Source organism: Mobula hypostoma, chromosome 5 (assembly GCF_963921235.1).
Source record: "Mobula hypostoma chromosome 5, sMobHyp1.1, whole genome shotgun sequence".
In the NCBI taxonomy this organism is placed as follows: Eukaryota; Metazoa; Chordata; class Chondrichthyes; order Myliobatiformes; family Myliobatidae; genus Mobula; species Mobula hypostoma.
Genome location: NC_086101.1, coordinates 75,340,083 through 75,360,156, shown reverse-complemented (window position 1 = coordinate 75,360,156; position 20,074 = coordinate 75,340,083). Strand labels below are relative to the sequence as shown.

Below are 20,074 nucleotides of genomic sequence, written 5' to 3'. Positions count from 1 at the left end.
ATGAACACCAAAAAAAAAAAAATTCGAAAAGTGAATCAGTTTCTACTTACATTGCTGCTCACATTTTCGGCACGTTTTGCAACAACCAAAGGAAGATAGTCTGGAGGCAAAGTGTATCCTAAAGCTTTGCTGGTCTCCCATACATCCTTATAACACTTCTGCAAGGCACGAACCGCATGCATTACACACAATGCACTAGTTTAAACCAATAGCAAATGAAACTACCTTTAATGTATCTTTCTGACATGAGTATCAAATAAGGCTAATTGTGTATGAATTTATAAAGCAACAAGGTACTTTACAATTATTATATACAAATTGCTTACCTGACTAAAATGCTTTGCCATTTCCCTTGAATGTTCCAGCTGAGGTGTGTCAGTGGCTCCGATATACTTGCCTTTCTCAAGGTTAAATGTTTCCTTGTACTTCAGCTGATGAAAATAAGATCAACAAGCTTCTTAGAATGATGTTAGTAAAACAGCAGATCCAACATTTAAAAGCAGGGAAAGAAACAAGAGAAACAGCAGATACCAACTGTAAAATAAATTCAAATAAATGGAGCCAGTCACTAGGTGGAAAACTAACTGCACACGAGATCAGCATTGATACCATATCTGCAACATGCTGCAGATGTTTACAAACAATTCCCAAATAGTTTCAGGGACCAGTAGGTAATCATGGGCACATATGACCATTCAGTCCCACAATTCTGCTCAACGACACAACAAGAATAAGACCATAAGACTTACAGTCGGAGCAGAATTAGCTCATGTGGCCCTTCGAGTTTGCTCTGCCATTACTTCACGGCTGTTTTATGGTCCTTCTCAACCCCTTTCTCCTGCTTTCTCCTTGTAACCTTTGACTCTTTGATGAATCAAGAACCCATCAACCTCTGCCTTAAATATACCCAATTACTTGGCCAGCACAGCCGTCTGTGACAATGAATTCCACAGATTCACTACCTTCTGGCAGAAGAAAATTTTCCTCGTCTCTGTTCTAAATGGAAGTCCCCCTATTCTGACACTGTGCCCTCTGGTCCTAGCCTCCCCCACTATAGGAAACACCCACTCTATCTAGCCCTTTCAATGTGCTTTATTAAGATCCCCTCCTAATTATTCTAAACTCCAGCAAATACAGGCCCAGAGGCATCAAATGCTCCTCATAAGTTAACCTTTTCATTCCAGGGACCATTCTTGTGAACCACCTTTGGACTCTCTCCAATGCCAGGGCATCTTTTCTTTGATAAGGAGCCCAAACTACTCACCATACTTCAAGTGTGGTCTGACCAATGCCTTAAAAAGCCTCAGTATTACATTCTTGCTTCTATATTCTAGTCCCCTCGAAATTGATGATAACATTGCATTTGCCTTCCTTACCATTGTCTCAACCTGCAAGTTAACCTTAAGGAAATCCTGCATAAGGATTCCCAAGTCACTTTGCACCTTTAATTTTTGAATTTTCTTCCCATTTAGAAAATAGCCCAAACCTTTATTCCTTCTGCCAAAGTGCAAGACTATGCACTTTCCTGCACTATACTCTGTCTTGTACTTCTTTGCCCAATCTCCAAATCTTAGTTCTTCTGCAGATACCCTACATCCTCAACTCTACCTGCTCCTCCTCTTATCTTTGTATCATCTGCAAACTTGGTCACAAAGCCATCAATACCATCATCCATATTATTAACATATAACGTGACTCCTGTTTCCCTAAACAACTTCTGTTTGGCCAACTCAAGAATACAAAGTGCACTCATGGAGGCAGAAAAAGCGGTTCAAAGACAATACCAAGACCCGCCTGAGAAAGTGGCATATCAATCCGAATGATTGGGAGAAATTAACACAGGATAGGAAAAACTGGAGAAGGACTGTCTATGAGGGTCTGCACAGCTCAAAGAATACCTCCACTTTGCTGCTGAGACTAAGCGGCTTCAGTGTAAGGAGAGATTGGGAAAGGCCCAACCAGCTCCATCCACCAGCACACGCCAACATTGCAGTAGGACTTGTCGATCACAGAGCAGCCTCTTCAGTCATCTCAAGACCCACAAGTGACCAGATCAACCACCAGGAGAAGAATCATACTCGACTACAAGTGATCACTGATGATGATGATGATGATGATGATAATAATAATGATGATATAACATGAAGAGAAGTGGTTCCCAACACCAACCCCCACAACACATCACCTTGCATCAACCGGAAAAGGTCCCCTATATTCACACTCTTTGCCTTCTGCCTGCCAGTCAGCCAAACTTCTATCAATGTTAGAATCTTTCCTGTAATACCATGGGCTCTTAGCTTGTTAAGCAGCCTCATGTGTGGCACCTTGTCAAAGGCCTTCTGACAATCCACATAAACAACAGCCACTGACTCTCCTTTGTCTATCCTGCCTGTTATTTCCTCAAACAATTCCAACAAATTTTTCAGGCAAAACTTCCCCTTAAGGAAGTTATCCCGAATTTGCTTATTTTGTCATGTGCCTCCAAGTACCCCTAAACCTTATCTTTAATAATACAAACCCCATTTCCAGAAAAGTTGGGATATTTTCCAAGATGCAATAAAAACAAAAATCTGTGATACGTTAATTCACGTGAACCTTTATTTAACTGACAAAAGTACAAGGAAAAGATCTTCAATAGTTTTACTGACCAACTTAATTGTATTTTGTAAACATACACGAATTTAGAATTTGATGGCTGCAACACACTCAACAAAAGTTGGGACAGAGGCATGTTTACCATTGTGTTACATCACCTTTCCTTTTAATAACACTTTTTAATCAGTTTGGAACTGAGAATACTAATTGTAGTAGGTTGGCAATTGAAAATTTTGTCCATTCTTGCTTGATATAAGACTTCAGCTGCTCAACAGTCCGTGGTCTCCGTTGTCTGATTCTCTTCTTCATGATGCGCCATACATTTTCAATAGGAGATAGATCTGGACTGGCAGCGGGCCAGTCAAGTACATGTACTCTGTGTCTACAAAGCGCGCTGTTGTAGCCTGTGCAGAATGTGGTCTGGCATTGTCCTGCTGAAATAAGCATGGACGTCCGGGGAAGAGACGTCGCCTTGATGGCAACATATTTCTCTCTAAAATCCTAATATACGTCTCAGAGTCAATGGTACCTTCACATACATGCAACTCACCCATGCTGTGGGCACTGATGCACCCCCATACCATCACAGATGCTGGCTTTTGCACCTTTCGCTGATAACAATCTGGATGGTCGTTTTCATTTTTGGCACGGAGAACTCGACGCCCGTTTTTTCCGAAAACTAGCTGAAATGTGGACTCATCTGAGCACAGCACACGGTTCCATAGTCTTTCGGTCCATCTGAGATGAGCTCGGGCCCAGAGAACTCGCCGGCGTTTCTGCATAGAGTTGATGTATGGCTTCCTCCTTGCGTAATACAGTTTCAAGTTGCATTTCTGGATGCAGCGACGGACTGTGTTGAGTGACAATGGTTTTCCGAAGTACTCCCGAGTCCAGGTGGCTATAATTGTCACAGTAGCATGACGGTTTCTTAGGCAGTGCCGCCTGAGGGCTCGAAGATCACGCGCATTCAACAGTGGTTTCCGACCTTGCCCTTTACGCACTGAGATGTCTCTGAATTCTCTGAATCTTTTCACAATATTATGTACTGTAGATATTGAAAGGCCTAAATTCTCTGCAATCTTGCGTTGAGGAATGTTCCTTTTGAACTGACTAACAATTCTCTCACAAATTTTGGCACAAAGGGGTGAGCCACGACCCATCCTTGCTTGCAAAGACTGAGCCTTTGATGGACGCTACTTTTATACCCAGTCATGATACCTCACCTGCTACCAATTAGCCTGCTTAATGTGGAGTCTTCCAAACCGGTGTTACTTGAATATTCTGAGCACTTTTCAATCTTATTTCAACTCTGTCCCAACTTTTGTTGAGTGTGTTGCAGCCATCAAATTCTAAATTTGTGTATATTTACAAAATACAATTAAGTTGGTCGGTAAAACTACTGAAAACCTTTTCTTCGTACTTTTGTCAGTTAACTAAAGGTTCACGTGAATTAACATACTGCAGATTTTTGTTTTTATTGCATTTTGGAAAATATCACAACTTTTCTGGAAATGGGGTTTGTGGACTCCTACATCTTTAGAACCACTGAAGTCAAACTAACTGTCCTATAATTTCCTTTCTTCTGCCACTCTCCTTTCTTAATGCTTGGAGAGACATTTGCAATTTTCATGACCTCTGGAACCATTCCAGATCTTAATGATTCTTGAAGGATCATTACTAATGCCTCCACAATCTCTTCAGCTACCCCTTTCAGAACCCTGAGGTGTAGTCCATCTAGTTCAGGTGACTTATCTACCTTCAGACCTTTCAGCTTCCCAAGCACCTTCTCCTCAGTAATAGCAACTATACTCACTTCTTACCCCTGACACTCTTGATTTTTTGCCACTCTACTAGGCTCCTTCAGTGAAGACTGATGCAAAATATATTAAGTACATCTGCCATTTCCTTCTCTCCTATTACTACCTCTCCAGCATTATTTCCCAGTAGTCTGATACCCACTCTTGCTTTTCTTTTACTCTTTATATCTCTGAAAAAATGTTTGTATCCTCTTTTATATTATTGGTTAGCTTACCTCTATAGTTCATCTTTTCGCTCTTTATGACCTTTTAGTTGGTCTTCTGTTAGTTTTTAAATTTCTCAATTCTCTAACTTTTGCTATATTATCTACCTTCTCTATTGCTTTTATGCTGTTTTGACTTCCCTTGTCAGCCACAGTTGCATCATCTTCCCTTTAGAATATTTTGTCTTTGGGATACCTCTTTTCTCTGCCTTCCAAATTGTTCCCAGAAATTCCAGCCATTGCTGTTCTACTGTGCATATCCCCTTCCAATCAACTTTGGCCAGCTCCTCTCTCATGCCACTAATTCCTTTTACTCCACTGTAATATGGTTACATCTGATTTTAGCTTCTCCTTCTCAAACTGCAGTGTGAACTCTTATCATATTATTTATTAAGATACAGCGTGGAGGAGGCCCTTCCTGCCCTTCGAGTCACGCCGCCCAGCAACCCATGATTTAACTCTAGCCTAATTCCAGGACAATTTATAATGACCAATTAACCTACCAGCTGTCATGTCTTTGGACTGTCGGGGGAAACCAGAGCACCCGGAGGAAACCCATCAGTCATGGGGAGAATGTACAGACTCCTTACAGACAGTGACAGGAATTGAACCCAGGTCACCTGAGTTGTAAAGCGCTGTGCTTTATCATATTATGATTACTGTCTCCTAAGGGTTCCTTTACCTTAAGCTTTCTAATCAAATCTAGGTCGTTACATAACACCCAATCTAGAACTGTCATTCCTCTAGTGGGCTCAACCACAAGGTGCTCTAAAAAGCCATCGTGAGGGCATTCTACAAACTTCCTCTCTTTGGATCCAGCACCAACCTGATTTTCCCAGTCTACCAGCATATTGAAATCACCCATGACTATTGCAACATTGTTCTTTTTACATGTCTTTCCTTTCTCTCATTTTAATTTGTAGCCCACGTCCTGGCTACTGTTTGGAGGCCTGTATATAACTCCCATCAGGGTATTTTTACCTTTGCAGTTTCTTAACTCTACCCACAAGAGTTCTTTCTACATCTTATGTCACTTCTTTCTAAGGATTTGATTTCATTTTTTATCAATAGAGCCACCTCCCCCCTCTGCCTACTAGCCAGTCCTTTTGATACACGGTACATCCTTGGATTTGAATTCCCAACTGTGATTTTCTTTCAGACACTACTCAGCGATGCCCACAACATCACACCTGCCAATTTCTAACAGCGCTACAAGATCATCTATCTTATTCTGTATACTGCGTGCATTCAAATATACCATCTTCAATCCTGTATTCAACTTTGCAATTTTGGCCCCCTGTTTTGCAATAACTCATCCCACTGACTGTAATTTTGCCCTATCATCTGCCTGTCCTTCCTCACATTCTCACTACACACTGCATCTAGTTATAAACCAACTGCCCCATCCTCAGCCCCATCACTCTGGTTCCCAGCCCCATGCTAAATTAGTCTAAACCCTTCCCAACACCTTTAGCAAACCTGCCTGCAAGGATATTGGTCCCATCGGGTTCAGGTGTAATCTGTCCTTTTTGTACAGGTCATACCTTCCTCAGAAGAGATCCCAATGATCCAGAAATCTGAAACGCTGCCCCATAGCACTATTTCTTTAGCTATGCATTCATCTGCTAAATCATCCTATTCCTACCCTCACTGTGGCACAGACAGCAATCCAGTGGAGGCCTTGCTTTTCAGCTTTTTCCCTAACTCCTGAGATTCCCTCTTCAGGATCCCCTGCCTTTTCCTACCTATGTCATTGGTACCAATACGTACCATGACTTCTAGCTGTTCACCCTCCCCTCTTAGAATGCTGTGGATGTGATCCGAGACGTCCCGAACCCTGGCACCTGGGAAGCAACATACCATACTGGGTCTCTTTCACGTCCACTGAATCTGCTATCTGCTCCTCTAATTATGCAATCTCACATCACTACTGCACTCCTCTCCTCCCTGCTTCCCTCTCCGCCACACCACCAGATTCAGTGCCAGAGATCAGGTGACTGCAGCTTCCTCCAATAGTCACCAACAACCCCAACCCCACCCCCACAGCAGTATATAAATGGTATCCTTATTATTGGGGGGAACAGCCAAAGGGGTACTCCGCACTGGCTGCATATTCCCTTTCCCTCTTCTGACAGTCAACCAAGTACCTGCCTCCTGCATTTTAGGGGACTATCTCGCTGTAGCTCCTGTTTATCACATCCCCATTTTCCTGTGTGAGCCAAAGGTCATCCAGCTGCAGCTCCACTTCCTTAACATGGTTGCTAAGGAGCTGCAGATCATTGCGCTTCATGCAGATGCTGTTATCAGGGAAGTTGGAGGTCTTCCAGAATTCACACATTTCACATAAGGAACACAAGGTGATAGGTGAGACCAGGTAAGGGGGAAGGTGTGTGCGTGGGAGATGGGGGGTGGGATGATGTGACGAGCTGGGGGGTGATAGGTGGATGAGGTAAAGGGCTGAAGAAGAAGGAATCTGATAGGAGAGGACAGGGGACCATGGGAGAAAGCGAAGGAGCTGGATAGGCCGAGGGAAATGATGGTCAGGTCACGAAGGCAATGGGGGGGGGGGACAGAGGGGGGTAATGGCCAGAAATTAGAGAAGTCAATATCCATGCCATCAGGTCAGAGCCTTTGCAGATGGAACATGAGCTATTGCTCTTCCAATCTGCGTTTGGCCTCCTCGCGGCAGTGGAGGAGGCTATGGGCTGATATATTGGTATTGGAATAGGAACTTGAATTGAAATTGGTGGCCACTGGGAGAGTCTGCCTCCTGCAGTGAGGATGCCGCACTGGGAGCACCTGATACAATAGATGATACCAACAGGCTCGCAGATGAAGTTTTCTTCACCTGGAAAGATTGTCTGGGACCTGAATGATGGTGAGGGAAGAGGTGTAGGACTTGTCTTGCTTGTAAGGATAAATGCCAAGAGTGAGATCAGTGGGGAGGGATGAGTGGACAAGGGAGTTACATAATGAGTGATCTGCTGTAAAAGTGAAGGGGGAGGGAAGGGAAAGAAATGCCTAGTGGCAGGATCTTGTATGAGATGGGGGAAGTTGCGGAAAATGATGTGCAGGATACAGAGGTTCAAAGGGCGGTAGGTAAGGATGAGGGGAACCCCTATCCCTGTTACAGTGGCAGGGGCATGGAGTGAGGGCAGATATGTGGGAAATGGAGAGGATGTAGCTGAGGACAGCATAGATGATGGGGGAAAAGCTTCAACCTGAGAACAGTTGCAGTGGAGATGGAGGTTCTGAGAGAAGGAAATAGCATTTTTGCAAGTGACAGGGTGGGAATAGGTTTCAATGAGAGTTAGTGGGTTTGCAAATCAGGTCAGAGAGATCAAGAAAGAGGAGAGAAATGTCAGAAATGTACAAAGTAAGTCTGAGGATGGGTTGGAAGTTGGAGCCAAAGCTGATGAAATTGACAAGCAGGAAGCAGCACCAATGCATTCATCAATGCAGAGAAGTAGTTGTGAAGCATTACCTGTGTAGGCTTGGAAAATGGACTGCTCCACATACCCAGCAAAATGGCATACATAGCTGGGGCCTATGCTACACCTTTGGTTTGGAGAAAATGAGAGGAGTCAAAAGAAAAAATTATTGAGGATAAGAACCATTTCGAACAGGTGGAGTAGGGTGGGGTGAAGGGGAACTGGTAAGATCATTTGTCCAGAAGGAAGCAAAGAACCTTAAGGCCTTCCTGATATGGGATGGAAGTGTATAGGGACTGGATGTCCATAGAGAAAATAAGGAGATCAGGGCCAGGGAACCAGAAGTTATTTAAGTAATGGAGAGCATGTGAAATGTCACGGGTGTAGGTAGAAAGGGACTGAACTAAAGGGGACAAAATAGAGTTGAGGAATTCGGACACAGGCTGCCTGATGTGCTGAGGTCCTCCAGCACTTTGTGTGCGATTAAATGCCTTGGATGAAAAGCAGCATATTTACATGGTTTACCCCACAAAGTACAGTCACATTTCATAGTTTTAAAATGATTCATAATGAAGATGAAATTCCTTTTTCATTGTACAATCGGAGGACAGAGAAATACAAACAGGTGCACCAAGTTTGCCTCAGAATACAGGGATATCCCTTTTCCTGTGACATTGAGCTGCCCTCATGAAGTACTGCTTTCAAATGCAAAGTGTATTCATAAAATTTTCCGAGATACTTACATCACTCAAATTGTGGGTGTTAATCTTAGCCTGAATCACCTCTGGAAGGTCAGTGATGGAGGTAAAATTAGCAAAGTTGGCGATGGCATTTCCTTTATATGCTCTCTGGAAAAAAAAAGCAGGAAAAGGCAGGTAACTCCAGGTACATTATTCCAATTGAATCACATGAGAAATGTCTTCAACAAAACATACTGCCTGGGGTACTTACATCACTTAATATTTCCTGTGCCTTTTTCACCTTTTGATGGTCGATTGAATCCAGTGGAATCCAGCCACAACCACGTACCCATTCAAGATCTGACTTGTACAAGAACTGCAAAATGAAGTACAGTAGTGAGTTCATAAGGCCATGAGACATAAGAGCAGAATCAGGCCATTTGGCCCATCGAGTCTGTTCCATCATTTCATCAAGGCTGATCTATTTCACTCTCAGCTCCAATCTACTGCCTTTTCCACATATCCTTTCATGCCCTGAGAAATCAAAAATCTATCAACCTTTCGCCTTTTCAGAGTTCTACAGATTCACCACTCTGGCTAAAGCAGTTCCACCTCATCTCCACTCTAAATGCATGTCCCTGTACTTTGAGGCTGTGTCTTCTGGTATTGGTCTCCCACCATAGGAAACATCCTGTCTACATTAACTATACCGAAGCCTTTCAACATTCAATAGCTTTCAGTGAGATCTTCCTTCCTCATTCTTCTGAATTCCAGTGAGTACAGGCCCAGAGCCATCAAACGCTCCTCATATGATAAGGCTTTCAACCCCGGAATCATTTTCATGAACCTCCTTTGAGCCCTCTCCAATGTCAGCACATCCCTTCTTAGATAAGGGGCACAAAACTGCTGACAGTTCTCCAAGAGAGGCCTCACCAGTACCTTTTACAGCCTCAGCATTACATCCTTTCTTTTATATACTTATCCTCTCGAAATGACTGCTAACATCACATTTGCCTTCCTTATCACCGACTCTACCTGCAAATTAAAATTTAGGGAATCCTATGTGAAGACTCCCAAGTCCCTTTGCACCTCAAATTTTTGAATTTTCTCCCTATTTAGAAAATTATCTATGCTTTTATTTCTATTTTTTATTTTATAAATTCCGTGAAAAGCAATGTAGGACACATTGGGCTTCAAATTTAATTTCAGATATGGATCTATAATAAATCTGAAATCTTGATTGAAGGTACAGATAGAATATGAAGAAAAGCTATTTTTAAATGCGGGGAATAATTACGATTATTATAGGGGCCAGCTGGTGGTTTAGTGGCATCAGCACAGGACTTTGAGGTGGACGGTCCTGAGTTCAAATCCGGCCAGGTCCCAATCTGGACAGCAGCAGTATCTGTGCAGAAGAAAGGCCTGGCAATCAACTTCCATATCTTGCCTCGAAAACTCAACTTACTCTCCATAGGGTCGCCAGGAGTTAACAACACTTAACAATAACAAACAACTATGATCTGAGGTTGATAGAAACAGAATCATTGCAAGGAAACAAGTACTTGGCTTGCTAAGATCCCAATCATCAAACACCAATTTATATAAATCCATACTAACCCCATTTTGCTTTCCCCATAGGAACAGAACTAGGCTATTCAGCCCATCAAGTCTGTTCTGCCTTTTGATCATGGCTGCTGTATTATACCTCTCAAATCCATTCTCATCAACAAATACCACACCTACACAGTAGGGTGATTACAGCGACCAGTACTTGTAACGACCTGCCTGCAAATATTTGGATACCCTGCTAGTTACAACACTGTGACAACAGTTTGTAAATTGGGGCTTTCCAGAAAGAAGTGGATAAGTACTTGGGTGAAAATACTTTTCTGAATTACAGGGGAAGAGGGACGAAATGAGACAACAAGATTGCTTGACAGATCCCATGGGCCATGCGAGCTCCCAAAATGTTATGGTTATGATGTTATTGTTGCACGTACTGAGATAGAGTGAAAAGTTTGCATTGCATGCTGTGTATACAGATCAGATTATTACACAGTGCACTGATCTAGAATAAGTTAGAGCAATGCAGAATAAAATATAAAAACTACTGAAACATTGCACAGCAGGTAAGCAATCAAGTGCAAGATGATAATTTGATAGATTGGTCTTGATTTCGCTCCTCAGCTAATTCCCAGCTTGACTATTAAAGCAATGAGGAAACAAATGATAATGAAAGAAGGATGGCAGAGAATGGTAGTTTGCATCAACCTTTGACGTGCCAAATAGCAACTGAAAAGCAAGAACTAACGGATGCCATGAAGATACTCACAGTACATGGACAAAGTACCAGAGTGAAATACTGCTGTCCAGTAAAATATTTCCAGCATGTCAGAGAGGGGGAGGTGTGTGGTGTAAAACTAATACTCACATCACTCTGCAAATCGTAGGCCTTCCGTGCCTGGATCACATCGTTCTGGTCTGGGAGACAGGTCCACTCATGTAGGTAATGCCTGTAGTCAATGTCACTGACTCGTGTCTGGCATTCTTTGGCCATCAGGATGTCCAACATGTCAACAGGTATGGTGTACTTGGATTTGACTTTCTCGTATTCCTTCTTGTACTCCAGGTCACTCTGCATCCTGCCGACATGCAGGCACCAAACCATTTTGGGGTCATCACTGACACTGTGGCTTCCAATAAGATGCCCAAGTCCTTTGACGTATTCAGCTTTATATTTGAGCTGGAAAAAAATAATGATATATATCCAGTTAGCTGGGGAAAGAAATATAGAAATAGGGGAAAATCAGACTACTTTTATGATATAATGAATAATCATAAAAATCTGCTGAAGCAGGTATTGACAATCTGCTGGTAATATCCACAGTAACCACATTTATTTTAATCAACCACCTCTTAGCCACAGACTCTACCAATCACTCAGACACCGAGGGAAATGTACCAAGGCTAACTGACCCACCCACCTGCTCATCTTTGGAACTATTCATGAACAGATCATCACAGAATCAAACATGTTAAATTGAAGTTCAGGCTTAATTGGCTTTCAACCAAACACTAAACAAAACAGTAACACGAGAAATCTGCAGATGCTGAAAAGCCAAAGCAACACACACAAAATACTGGAGGAACTCAGCAGTTTAGGCAGGAAAAGAGTAAACACATTTCGACGTTTTGGGCTGAGACCCTTCTTCAGGACTCAGTGTTCCTCTGGGGCCAAGGTATAAAGCACAGTCACAAACAACACATCTAGTTACAAAAGCACATACAGTCACAAAATAATATTAGCAATATTGTATTAAAACAGAAAATATACTCCAGTGGACATCTCATTCAATTATTAGAACAAGATTGTGAAAAAGGTCTGAAACTTGCATACAATACTGATCTAGGTTGATTATGTCATTGTTACCGCTTTCTTAACAGAGACTTTTCCCTGAATGATCTGTGCAGTAAACTTGTTTGCACAGTTCAGACCAAGACCCACCTCACTCTGGATGCCTTGCGATGACTTGGCATGACGGATTGACAGAGCATCAGCTGGCATTTTGTAACCAATGGCCTTCAGCTTCTCCCATCCATCCTTGTATAATTTCTAATGAAGGAAACAGAATACAATTACTGCACCAAAGATGCGATGGTTAATGTGCTAAGGAAGGAATACTTTAGTCAAGATCCTCCTTGGAATCCTGGTTTTACTGAACGATGACAATGAAGAAATTTAAAAATGTCTTTATTGGTTTCATCATTTGACACTGGGAATGAATTACTATCATGCATTAAAAGTATTTGGTACTGTAAATTGGGAGGACCTTTTTTATATATCTATCTATTTATTTATTGGGATACAGTACAGAATAGGCCCTTCTGGCCCTACAAGCTGCACCTCCCAGTAATCCCCAATTTAACCTTAGCCTAATCACAGGACAACTTACAAAAACCAATTAACCTACTAATCAGTATGTCTTTGGATTGTGAGAGGAAATCGGAGTATCCAGAGGAAACTCATGCATTCCATGGGGAGGATGTACAAACTTCTCATTGGAATTGAACTCTGAACTCTGGCAGCCTGAGCTGTACTAGCATTGTGCTAACTGCTACACCCATTTTCGCAGGGAAATGCGCAACAGAAATGTGGAGGATGTTTAGCGAGCACTTAGCTGGGGTACTGGATAGGTTTGCCTCACTGGGACAGGGAAAGGATGATAGGGTGACGGATCCATGTATTAAAATTACTTGTGGTAAACAGTGTGAAAAACACATATATACGACATTCATAAACTAGTTTTCCAGGGAGCTGGGAACCTGAGCCGCAGGTCATTAAAGGAAGAATCGGACAAGAAAGCACTGTAGATGTAAGGGAAAGTATTGAAAGGCAAAATCGAAATAACAGGTATGACGGGTCGGATAGTTTGAAGTGTGCATATTTAAATGCTAGGAGTATTATGGGTAAGGATGATGAAGTTAGGGCGTGGATCAATACACGGAAGTACGATGTTGTAGCTATTACAGAGATTTGGTTGAAAGAGGGGCATTAATGTACCAGGTTTTTGAGGTTTTACAAAAGACAGAAGAAGAGATGGGGGGGAATGGATTTACACTAATAAATCAGGGATAATATTGCAGCTGCACTCAGGAAGTCATAATGGAGGGGTTAGACACTGGGTCCATTTGGGTAGAACTCAGGAATAGGAAGGTGTCAGTCACACTGATGGGATTGTACTACAGATCCCCTAGTAGCTATCAGGACATTGAGGAATAGATACGTGAACAGATTAAAGAAATGTATAAAAATAATAGGGTTGTTGTCATGGGGGATTTCAACTTCCCTAAAATAAATGGGGACATTCTTAGTGCAAGGGGTTGAGATGGGGCAGAATTTGTTAAGTGTATCCAGGAAGGTATCTTAAACTAATATGTGAACGATCCCAATGAGAGGAAGGGCTGTACTAGGCCTGTCCAGGTGACTGACCTTTCAGTGGGTGAGCAGTTAGGGAACAGTGACCACAACTCCTTAACTTTCAGAATAGCTATTGGTAAGGATAGTCATGGTCTTTGTGGGAGAGTTTTAAATTGGAGTAGGGCAAATTATAAAGGCATTAGGCAGGAACTAAGAGTGTTAATTGGAAGCACTTTTTCTCTAGCAAGTCTACATCAGGCATGTAGAGGGTGCTTAAAGATTATTTGCACAGAGTACCAGAAAGGTATGCTGCTGTTAAAAGCAAGGAGGGGGATAAGAGAACCTTGGATGACTAGAGAGGAGATGAACTTAGCCAAGAAGGAAAAGGAGCCAAAAAAGAACAAAAGAAGGGAATTAGGAAAGCCAGGAGGGGCCATAAAAAGTCCTTAGCAAGTATGATTAATGGGGAATCCCAAGGCATTTTACACATACATCAAAAGCAAGAGGATAACTAGGGAGAGAGTGGGATCACTCAAGGGAAAAAGCGGGAAACATTTACCTGGATGCAGCGCATGTGAGTGAGGTACTTAATGAGTATTTTGCTCCAGTATTTACCAAGGAAAAGGACATGGAGACCAGGAGGTCATTGCTGAGTGTATAAATAAGTTAAGGCATTTAGAGGTAAAGGAGGAAGAAGTTTTGAGCCTCTTAATGAGTATTAAACTGGATTAGTCCCCAGTGTCTGATGATGGGATTTACTCCAAGTTATTGAAGGAAGCAAGAGATGAGATTTCTGGGACCTTGACCAGTATTTTTGTGTCCTCTCTAGCCACAGGTGAGGTCCAGGAAGACTGGTGAGTGGCTAAGTTGTACCTCTATTTAAGAAGGGAACGACGGAAAATCCTGGGAACTATACGCTGGTGAGTCCCACGTCAGTTGTAGGGAAATTACAGGAGAAAATTTTTAGGGATAGGATATATGAGCATTTGGAAACCCATAGCCTAATTAGGGAGAGCCTAATCTAAAAGATAAGTTGATAAGAAACTCAATAGTCAATTCAAAAAGACATTTTTATTGAAAAAGTAGGGAAAATGTAGAATTCACTGTCACAGGGAGTTGCTGAGGCAAATAATACCTATGTTTTTTAGTGGAGGCTAAATGAGCTATGAAGGAGTAAAGAAGGCTACACTGATAGATCAACACACAAAATGCTGGAGGAACTTCGTAGGTCAGGCAGCATCTATGGAGATAAATAAAGAGTCGATGTTTCAGGCCTAGACCCTTCATCAGGACTGGAAAGAAAGAGGGAAGATGCCAAAATATGATGGTAAAGAGAGGGGAAGGAGGACAAGCTAGAAGGTGATAGGCGAAGCCAGGTGGCTGGGTGGGGGCGGGGGGGGGGAATGAAGTAAGAATCTGGCAGGTGATAGGTGGAAAAGGCAAAGGGCTGGAGAATAAGGAATCTGATAGGTGAGGAGAGTGGATCACGGGAGAAAGGGAAGGAGGTGGGGCACCAGTGGGAGGTGATAGGCAGGTGATGAAAAAAGGTAAGAGGCCAGAGCAGGGAATAGAACAACAGGGAAGGGGGAGGGAAAAAATTACTGGATGGAGAGATGGATGTTCACACCATCAGGTTTGAGGCTATCTAGATGGAAAATGAGGTATTGCTCCTCCACTCTGAGAGTGCCCACATCATGGCAAAAGAGGAGGTCATAGACCAAGCTACTGAAATGGAAACGAAGATAGAAATTAATATGGTTGGCTGCCGGGAAATTCCACTTTTGGTGGATGGAGCAGAGGTACTCAACAAGCTATCCCCAAGTTTACGTTAAGTCTCACAACTTACACCGGTAGTTTTAGACGAGGAAGGATAAGAGGAAGCGGGTGTGCATGATAAATGTTAGTAAGGACCAGAAGAGATGAATATTCTGTTTATATATGACATGTCACAGTTACAAGGCCTTTAACATGAAGGACCATCAGAGGTTAGTTTGAAACTAAGATCGCAAGCCCCAATTCAGTAAGGAAATCAAGACAAACTACTTTTCACAGAAAGATGTTAAGAACATAAACTCTCCAACATTTCAGTGATTAACAGTGATAACCTCATTAAGAATTGTCAAGAGGTCATTGAACATTACAGCACAGAACAGGCTCTTCTACCCATCCAGTCCATGCTAAACTATTAATCTGCCTAGTCCCGTCAACCTACACCCAGACCATACCCCTCTTACACATGTACCTATCCAAATTTCTCTTAAATATTGAAATTGAACCCCCACTCAGCACTCCTGCTGGCAGCTCCTGCCACACTCCAGAAACCCACTGAGGGACGAAGTTCCCTCTCAGGTTCCCTTAAACATTTCACCTTTCACCCTTAACCCATGACCTCTAGTCGTAGTCTCACCCAACCTCCGTGGAAACAGCCTGCTCACATTTACACTATCTGTACCCCTCATAATTTTGCATCCCTCTATCAAATCTCCCCTCATGCTCTCGGGTTGATGGGTATTAAATAACAGAATTTTAAAAGAACCGCACTGACATATTTAAGGGGAAGCCGGACATCTAACAAAGGAGAAAAGCATTCCCCATTAATATCTCCCTATACTCCTATCAATTCTGTCACCACACTACCACTGACAATTGATCCATCAGCACATGCACACTAATGGAGCTCGGGAGGTAACCTTAGTACCCAGGGTAAACATACATTCTCTGGTATAGGTAACACCACTGTGCTTCCCAAGTGAGAATATAGTCACATGAATTAGGTGAAGAGGATACTCTGATGGAAGGAGACGTCCAGGGGCCATTGGCTTGCTTCTGTACTGTAAATTCTAAATATTAGGATTGGTAGTTTTCATTACTTTCTAACAACAATATCACAATTTCTGGGTTATCAGGGCACGGTGGTGTCGTGGTTAGCACAACGCTCTACAGCACAAGCGCCCCGGGTTCAGTTCCCGGCATTGCCTGTAAGGTGTTTGTACGTTCTCCCTGTGACGACTTGAGTTTCCTCTGGGCGCTCCAGATTCCTCCCACAGTTCAAAGACGTACCGGTTGGTAGGTCAATTGATTATTGAAAACTGTCCCGTGATTAGGCCAGGGTGATATCGGGGGGATTTCCAGGCAGCTTGACTTGAAGGGCTGGAAGAGCCTATTCCGCACTGTATCTCAATCAATCAATTGGTCAATCAATCAATACATAAATAAATAAATATTATCAGAGAAAAGCATCAACTTTTGTCAAAATTTCACCTTTCTTCTGCATTGCTATTTAGTCTCCATCAGCTTCCAAACCATAATTTTGAAGATTTTTAAGTTTTTACGGTATATGATAGCTGTTAATAATCCCTCATTTTAGAGAATATGGATGGCCTTAAACCTACTGGAATATACATAAGGATTATGACTTGATTGAGGAGTCAGACTGTGATCCAACTATGACAAAGAAGTCCAAAATAAAATCTGGGCGTGCCCACGTGCTACTTACTTCATTCAAGTTCTTAGCAGCATTCCGTGCTGCCTCCATCGTAGGTGTATCGACCAGGGTGTAGTTTGTCTTAATGGCATTCCATTCCTCACGGTATTTTTTCTATGCAGTGAAAGGGAAAATTTGTGTGAAACAGTTCAGCCTAATGGTTCCAGTTTTTAAAATGTTGTTTCCAAAGTGAGAGAACGTATACTAACATCGTTCAGGATTGCCCCACTTTGTTTGGCAGCAACATAATCAAATCTGTCAGTCACAGGTGTAAATGCAAGGCTGTCCACTTTAATCCGATAGTTTCTCTGGTGAAGACAGGATAATAGAGGTCAGTAAAAGTACAGGTGAAATATTTTCTATTGCTGCTACAAAACTATGCAAGTTTGATACAGTGAACCTGCTTCATGATTAGATGACCTACTTACTAATAATTATACAATTCATGAACAAATCCACATTAGAAGGATCATTCATTGCTGAATTTGTTCAATTACCTGTAAAGATAATTATTCACCTGATACACTCCAATTGTTTTCGTTCACTATTTTAAAGCATTCATATGTGCAATGTTAAAACTAGAAAATGTAAGCATTAGCTGGTCACTATCAAGTTTCCATACATCATTCAAATATATAGGCTAACTTGTTACCATTGTTCTGTGCAGCAGATGTCTGGTTGCTGCCTGTGGTCACATTCCGACCCATCCTCTTTTCTTCCCTGATGTACGCTCACTCATTCCCTCAAACAGTAATTTTGAGAGTAAAAGCTTTGCCCTTGAGCAATTGCAACTTTGCAGGTATTGCACAATACGTGAGGTGGTACTGTGAGCGGAATACAAAAGGCAGACTACCTGATCTAACTCTTGCTCCTCACATCCTAGAACATTCAACCCTTCTCTTTCTCCCTGCCTATGCATATCTAGCCTCTTAAATCCAGCTATCCTATTTGATTCAATCACTGCTGGTGATGTCCGGTTCACTTCTAACTATTTTATTGACCTCTTTTTATTTCTTCCTTTCTCTTGAACTACTGGACCAGTTGATGTTTTCCCTACATTTCATTATCTTAAAGATCTTTTTTTAGTACATGTGGTAAACCATGTATATAGGTTGTAACTGGGTTACCTGTCTGGACATGCCTGGACACGCCCCTCTGCTGACTGCTGCTGTGGCTCCTCCCACAGACCCCTGAATAAAGGCGATTGTGTCACTGCTCCTCCCACAGTCCAGGACAGATATTCTGCATGGACGTGTGTCCATTTACTGTTAATAAAAGCCTTTCAGTATTTACTCTACTTCCAGTCTTTTGGAGTAATTGATAGTGCATCAGTACAATCATCATTTTTTTAATTTTAAGAGATCAGAATTCTTGCTTATTTAATCTTTCTTGGTACTTAATAGCTTTCATTTCTGGAATCATTCTTGCAAATCTTTTTATATCCTTCCTTTAATATACTTCCTCTATAATATGCAGACAGGGACCCTGGATTGTAGCTCAACTGTCCATTGCCAAGTATGCAAGTCTACTACCCAAACAGTGAGGATAATAACTATCGAATGACAGAAAGAAACCATTTAGACAATTAAGTCCCAAGTTGGCTCTATATACCGTGCCTATAAAAAGTATTTACCCTCCCTTGGAAGTTTTCATGTTTTATTGTTTTACAACATTGAATCACAATGGATTTAATTTGTTTTTTTTATATCCTGATTAACAGAAAAAGACTCTTGCCTGTCAAAGTGAAAACGGATCTCTAAATTAATTGCAAATATAAAACATAAATTAATTGATGGCTTAAGTACTCAACCCCTTCAAGTCAGTATTTAGTAGATGCACCTTTAGCAGCAATTACAGGCTTGAGTCTGTGTGGATAGGTCTCTATCAGCTTTGCACTCTAGACACTGCAATTTTTCTCCATTCTTCTTTACAAAAGTGCTCAAGCTCTGTCAGATTGCAAGGGGATTGTGAGTGAACAGCCCTTTTCAAGTCCAGCCACAAATTCTCATTTGGACTGAGGTCTGGACTCTGACTTGGCTGTTCCAGGACATTAATTTTGTTGTTTTTAAGCCATTCCTGTGTAGTTTTGGCTTTATGCTTGGGGTCATTGTCTTGCTGGAAAGCAAATCTTCTCCCAAGTCACAGTTCTCTTGTAGACTGCATCAGGTTTTCCCTGTATTTTCCTGCATTTATTTTACCCTCCACCTTCGCAAGCCTTCCAGGCTGCTGCAGTGAAGCATCCCCACAGCATGATGTAGCCACCATCATGCTTTATCGTAGGAATGGTGTGTTTTTAATGATGTATGTTGTTTGGCTTACAACAAACATAGCATTTAGTCTGATGGCCAAAAAGCTCGATTTTGGTTTCATTGGACCATAGAACCTTCTTCCAGTTGACTTCAGATTCTCTGAAACTCCAGCCGATATCTCATGTGCGTTTTTTCAACGTGGCTTTCTTTTTGCCATTCTCCCATAAAGCTGAGAAGCACCCGGGCAACTGTTGTTGTATGTGCAGTCTCTCCCATCTCAGCCACTGAAGCTTGTAACTCCTCTAGAATTGTCATAGGTGTCTTGGTGGCCTCCCTCACTCGACCTGTTCTTGCACAGTCACTCAGTTTTCGAGGCCTGTCTGCTCTAGGCAGATTTACAGCTGTGCCATATTCTTTCCATTTCTCGATGACTGATGCAACTATACTCCACGGGATATTCAGTGACTTGGAAATTTTCTTGCACCCATCTCCTGACATGCTTTTCAATTTGCTTTTTGGGGAGTTGTTTGGAGTATTCTTTTGTTTCCATGGTGTAGTTTTTGTCAGGATATTGACTCATCAGCAGTTGGACCTTCCAGGTACTGGTGTATTTTTACTACAATCAACTGAAACATATTGACTGCACACAGCAATCTCCATTTAACTAATCATGTGACTTCTAAGACTAATTGGCTGC

The 20,074-nt window shown here is 42.0% G+C and overlaps 1 protein-coding gene across 6 annotated transcripts in view; it reads right to left on the bottom strand.

The window, feature by feature from the left end:
• neb (nebulin) overlaps positions 1–20,074 on the bottom strand; it is a 365,351-nt gene that overhangs the window by 147,092 nt on the left and 198,185 nt on the right. For all 6 annotated transcript variants that reach the window (XM_063048565.1, XM_063048566.1, XM_063048567.1 and 3 more), the window contains exons 84-91: positions 17,338–17,436; positions 17,141–17,242; positions 12,232–12,339; positions 11,158–11,469; positions 8,998–9,102; positions 8,790–8,894; positions 327–431; positions 51–158 (exon numbers count right to left, since the gene is read on the bottom strand). In XM_063048565.1, coding sequence (XP_062904635.1) covers positions 51–158; positions 327–431; positions 8,790–8,894; positions 8,998–9,102; positions 11,158–11,469; positions 12,232–12,339; positions 17,141–17,242; positions 17,338–17,436 — 1,044 coding nt within the window. The remainder of the gene's footprint in view (positions 1–50; positions 159–326; positions 432–8,789; positions 8,895–8,997; positions 9,103–11,157; positions 11,470–12,231; positions 12,340–17,140; positions 17,243–17,337; positions 17,437–20,074) is intronic.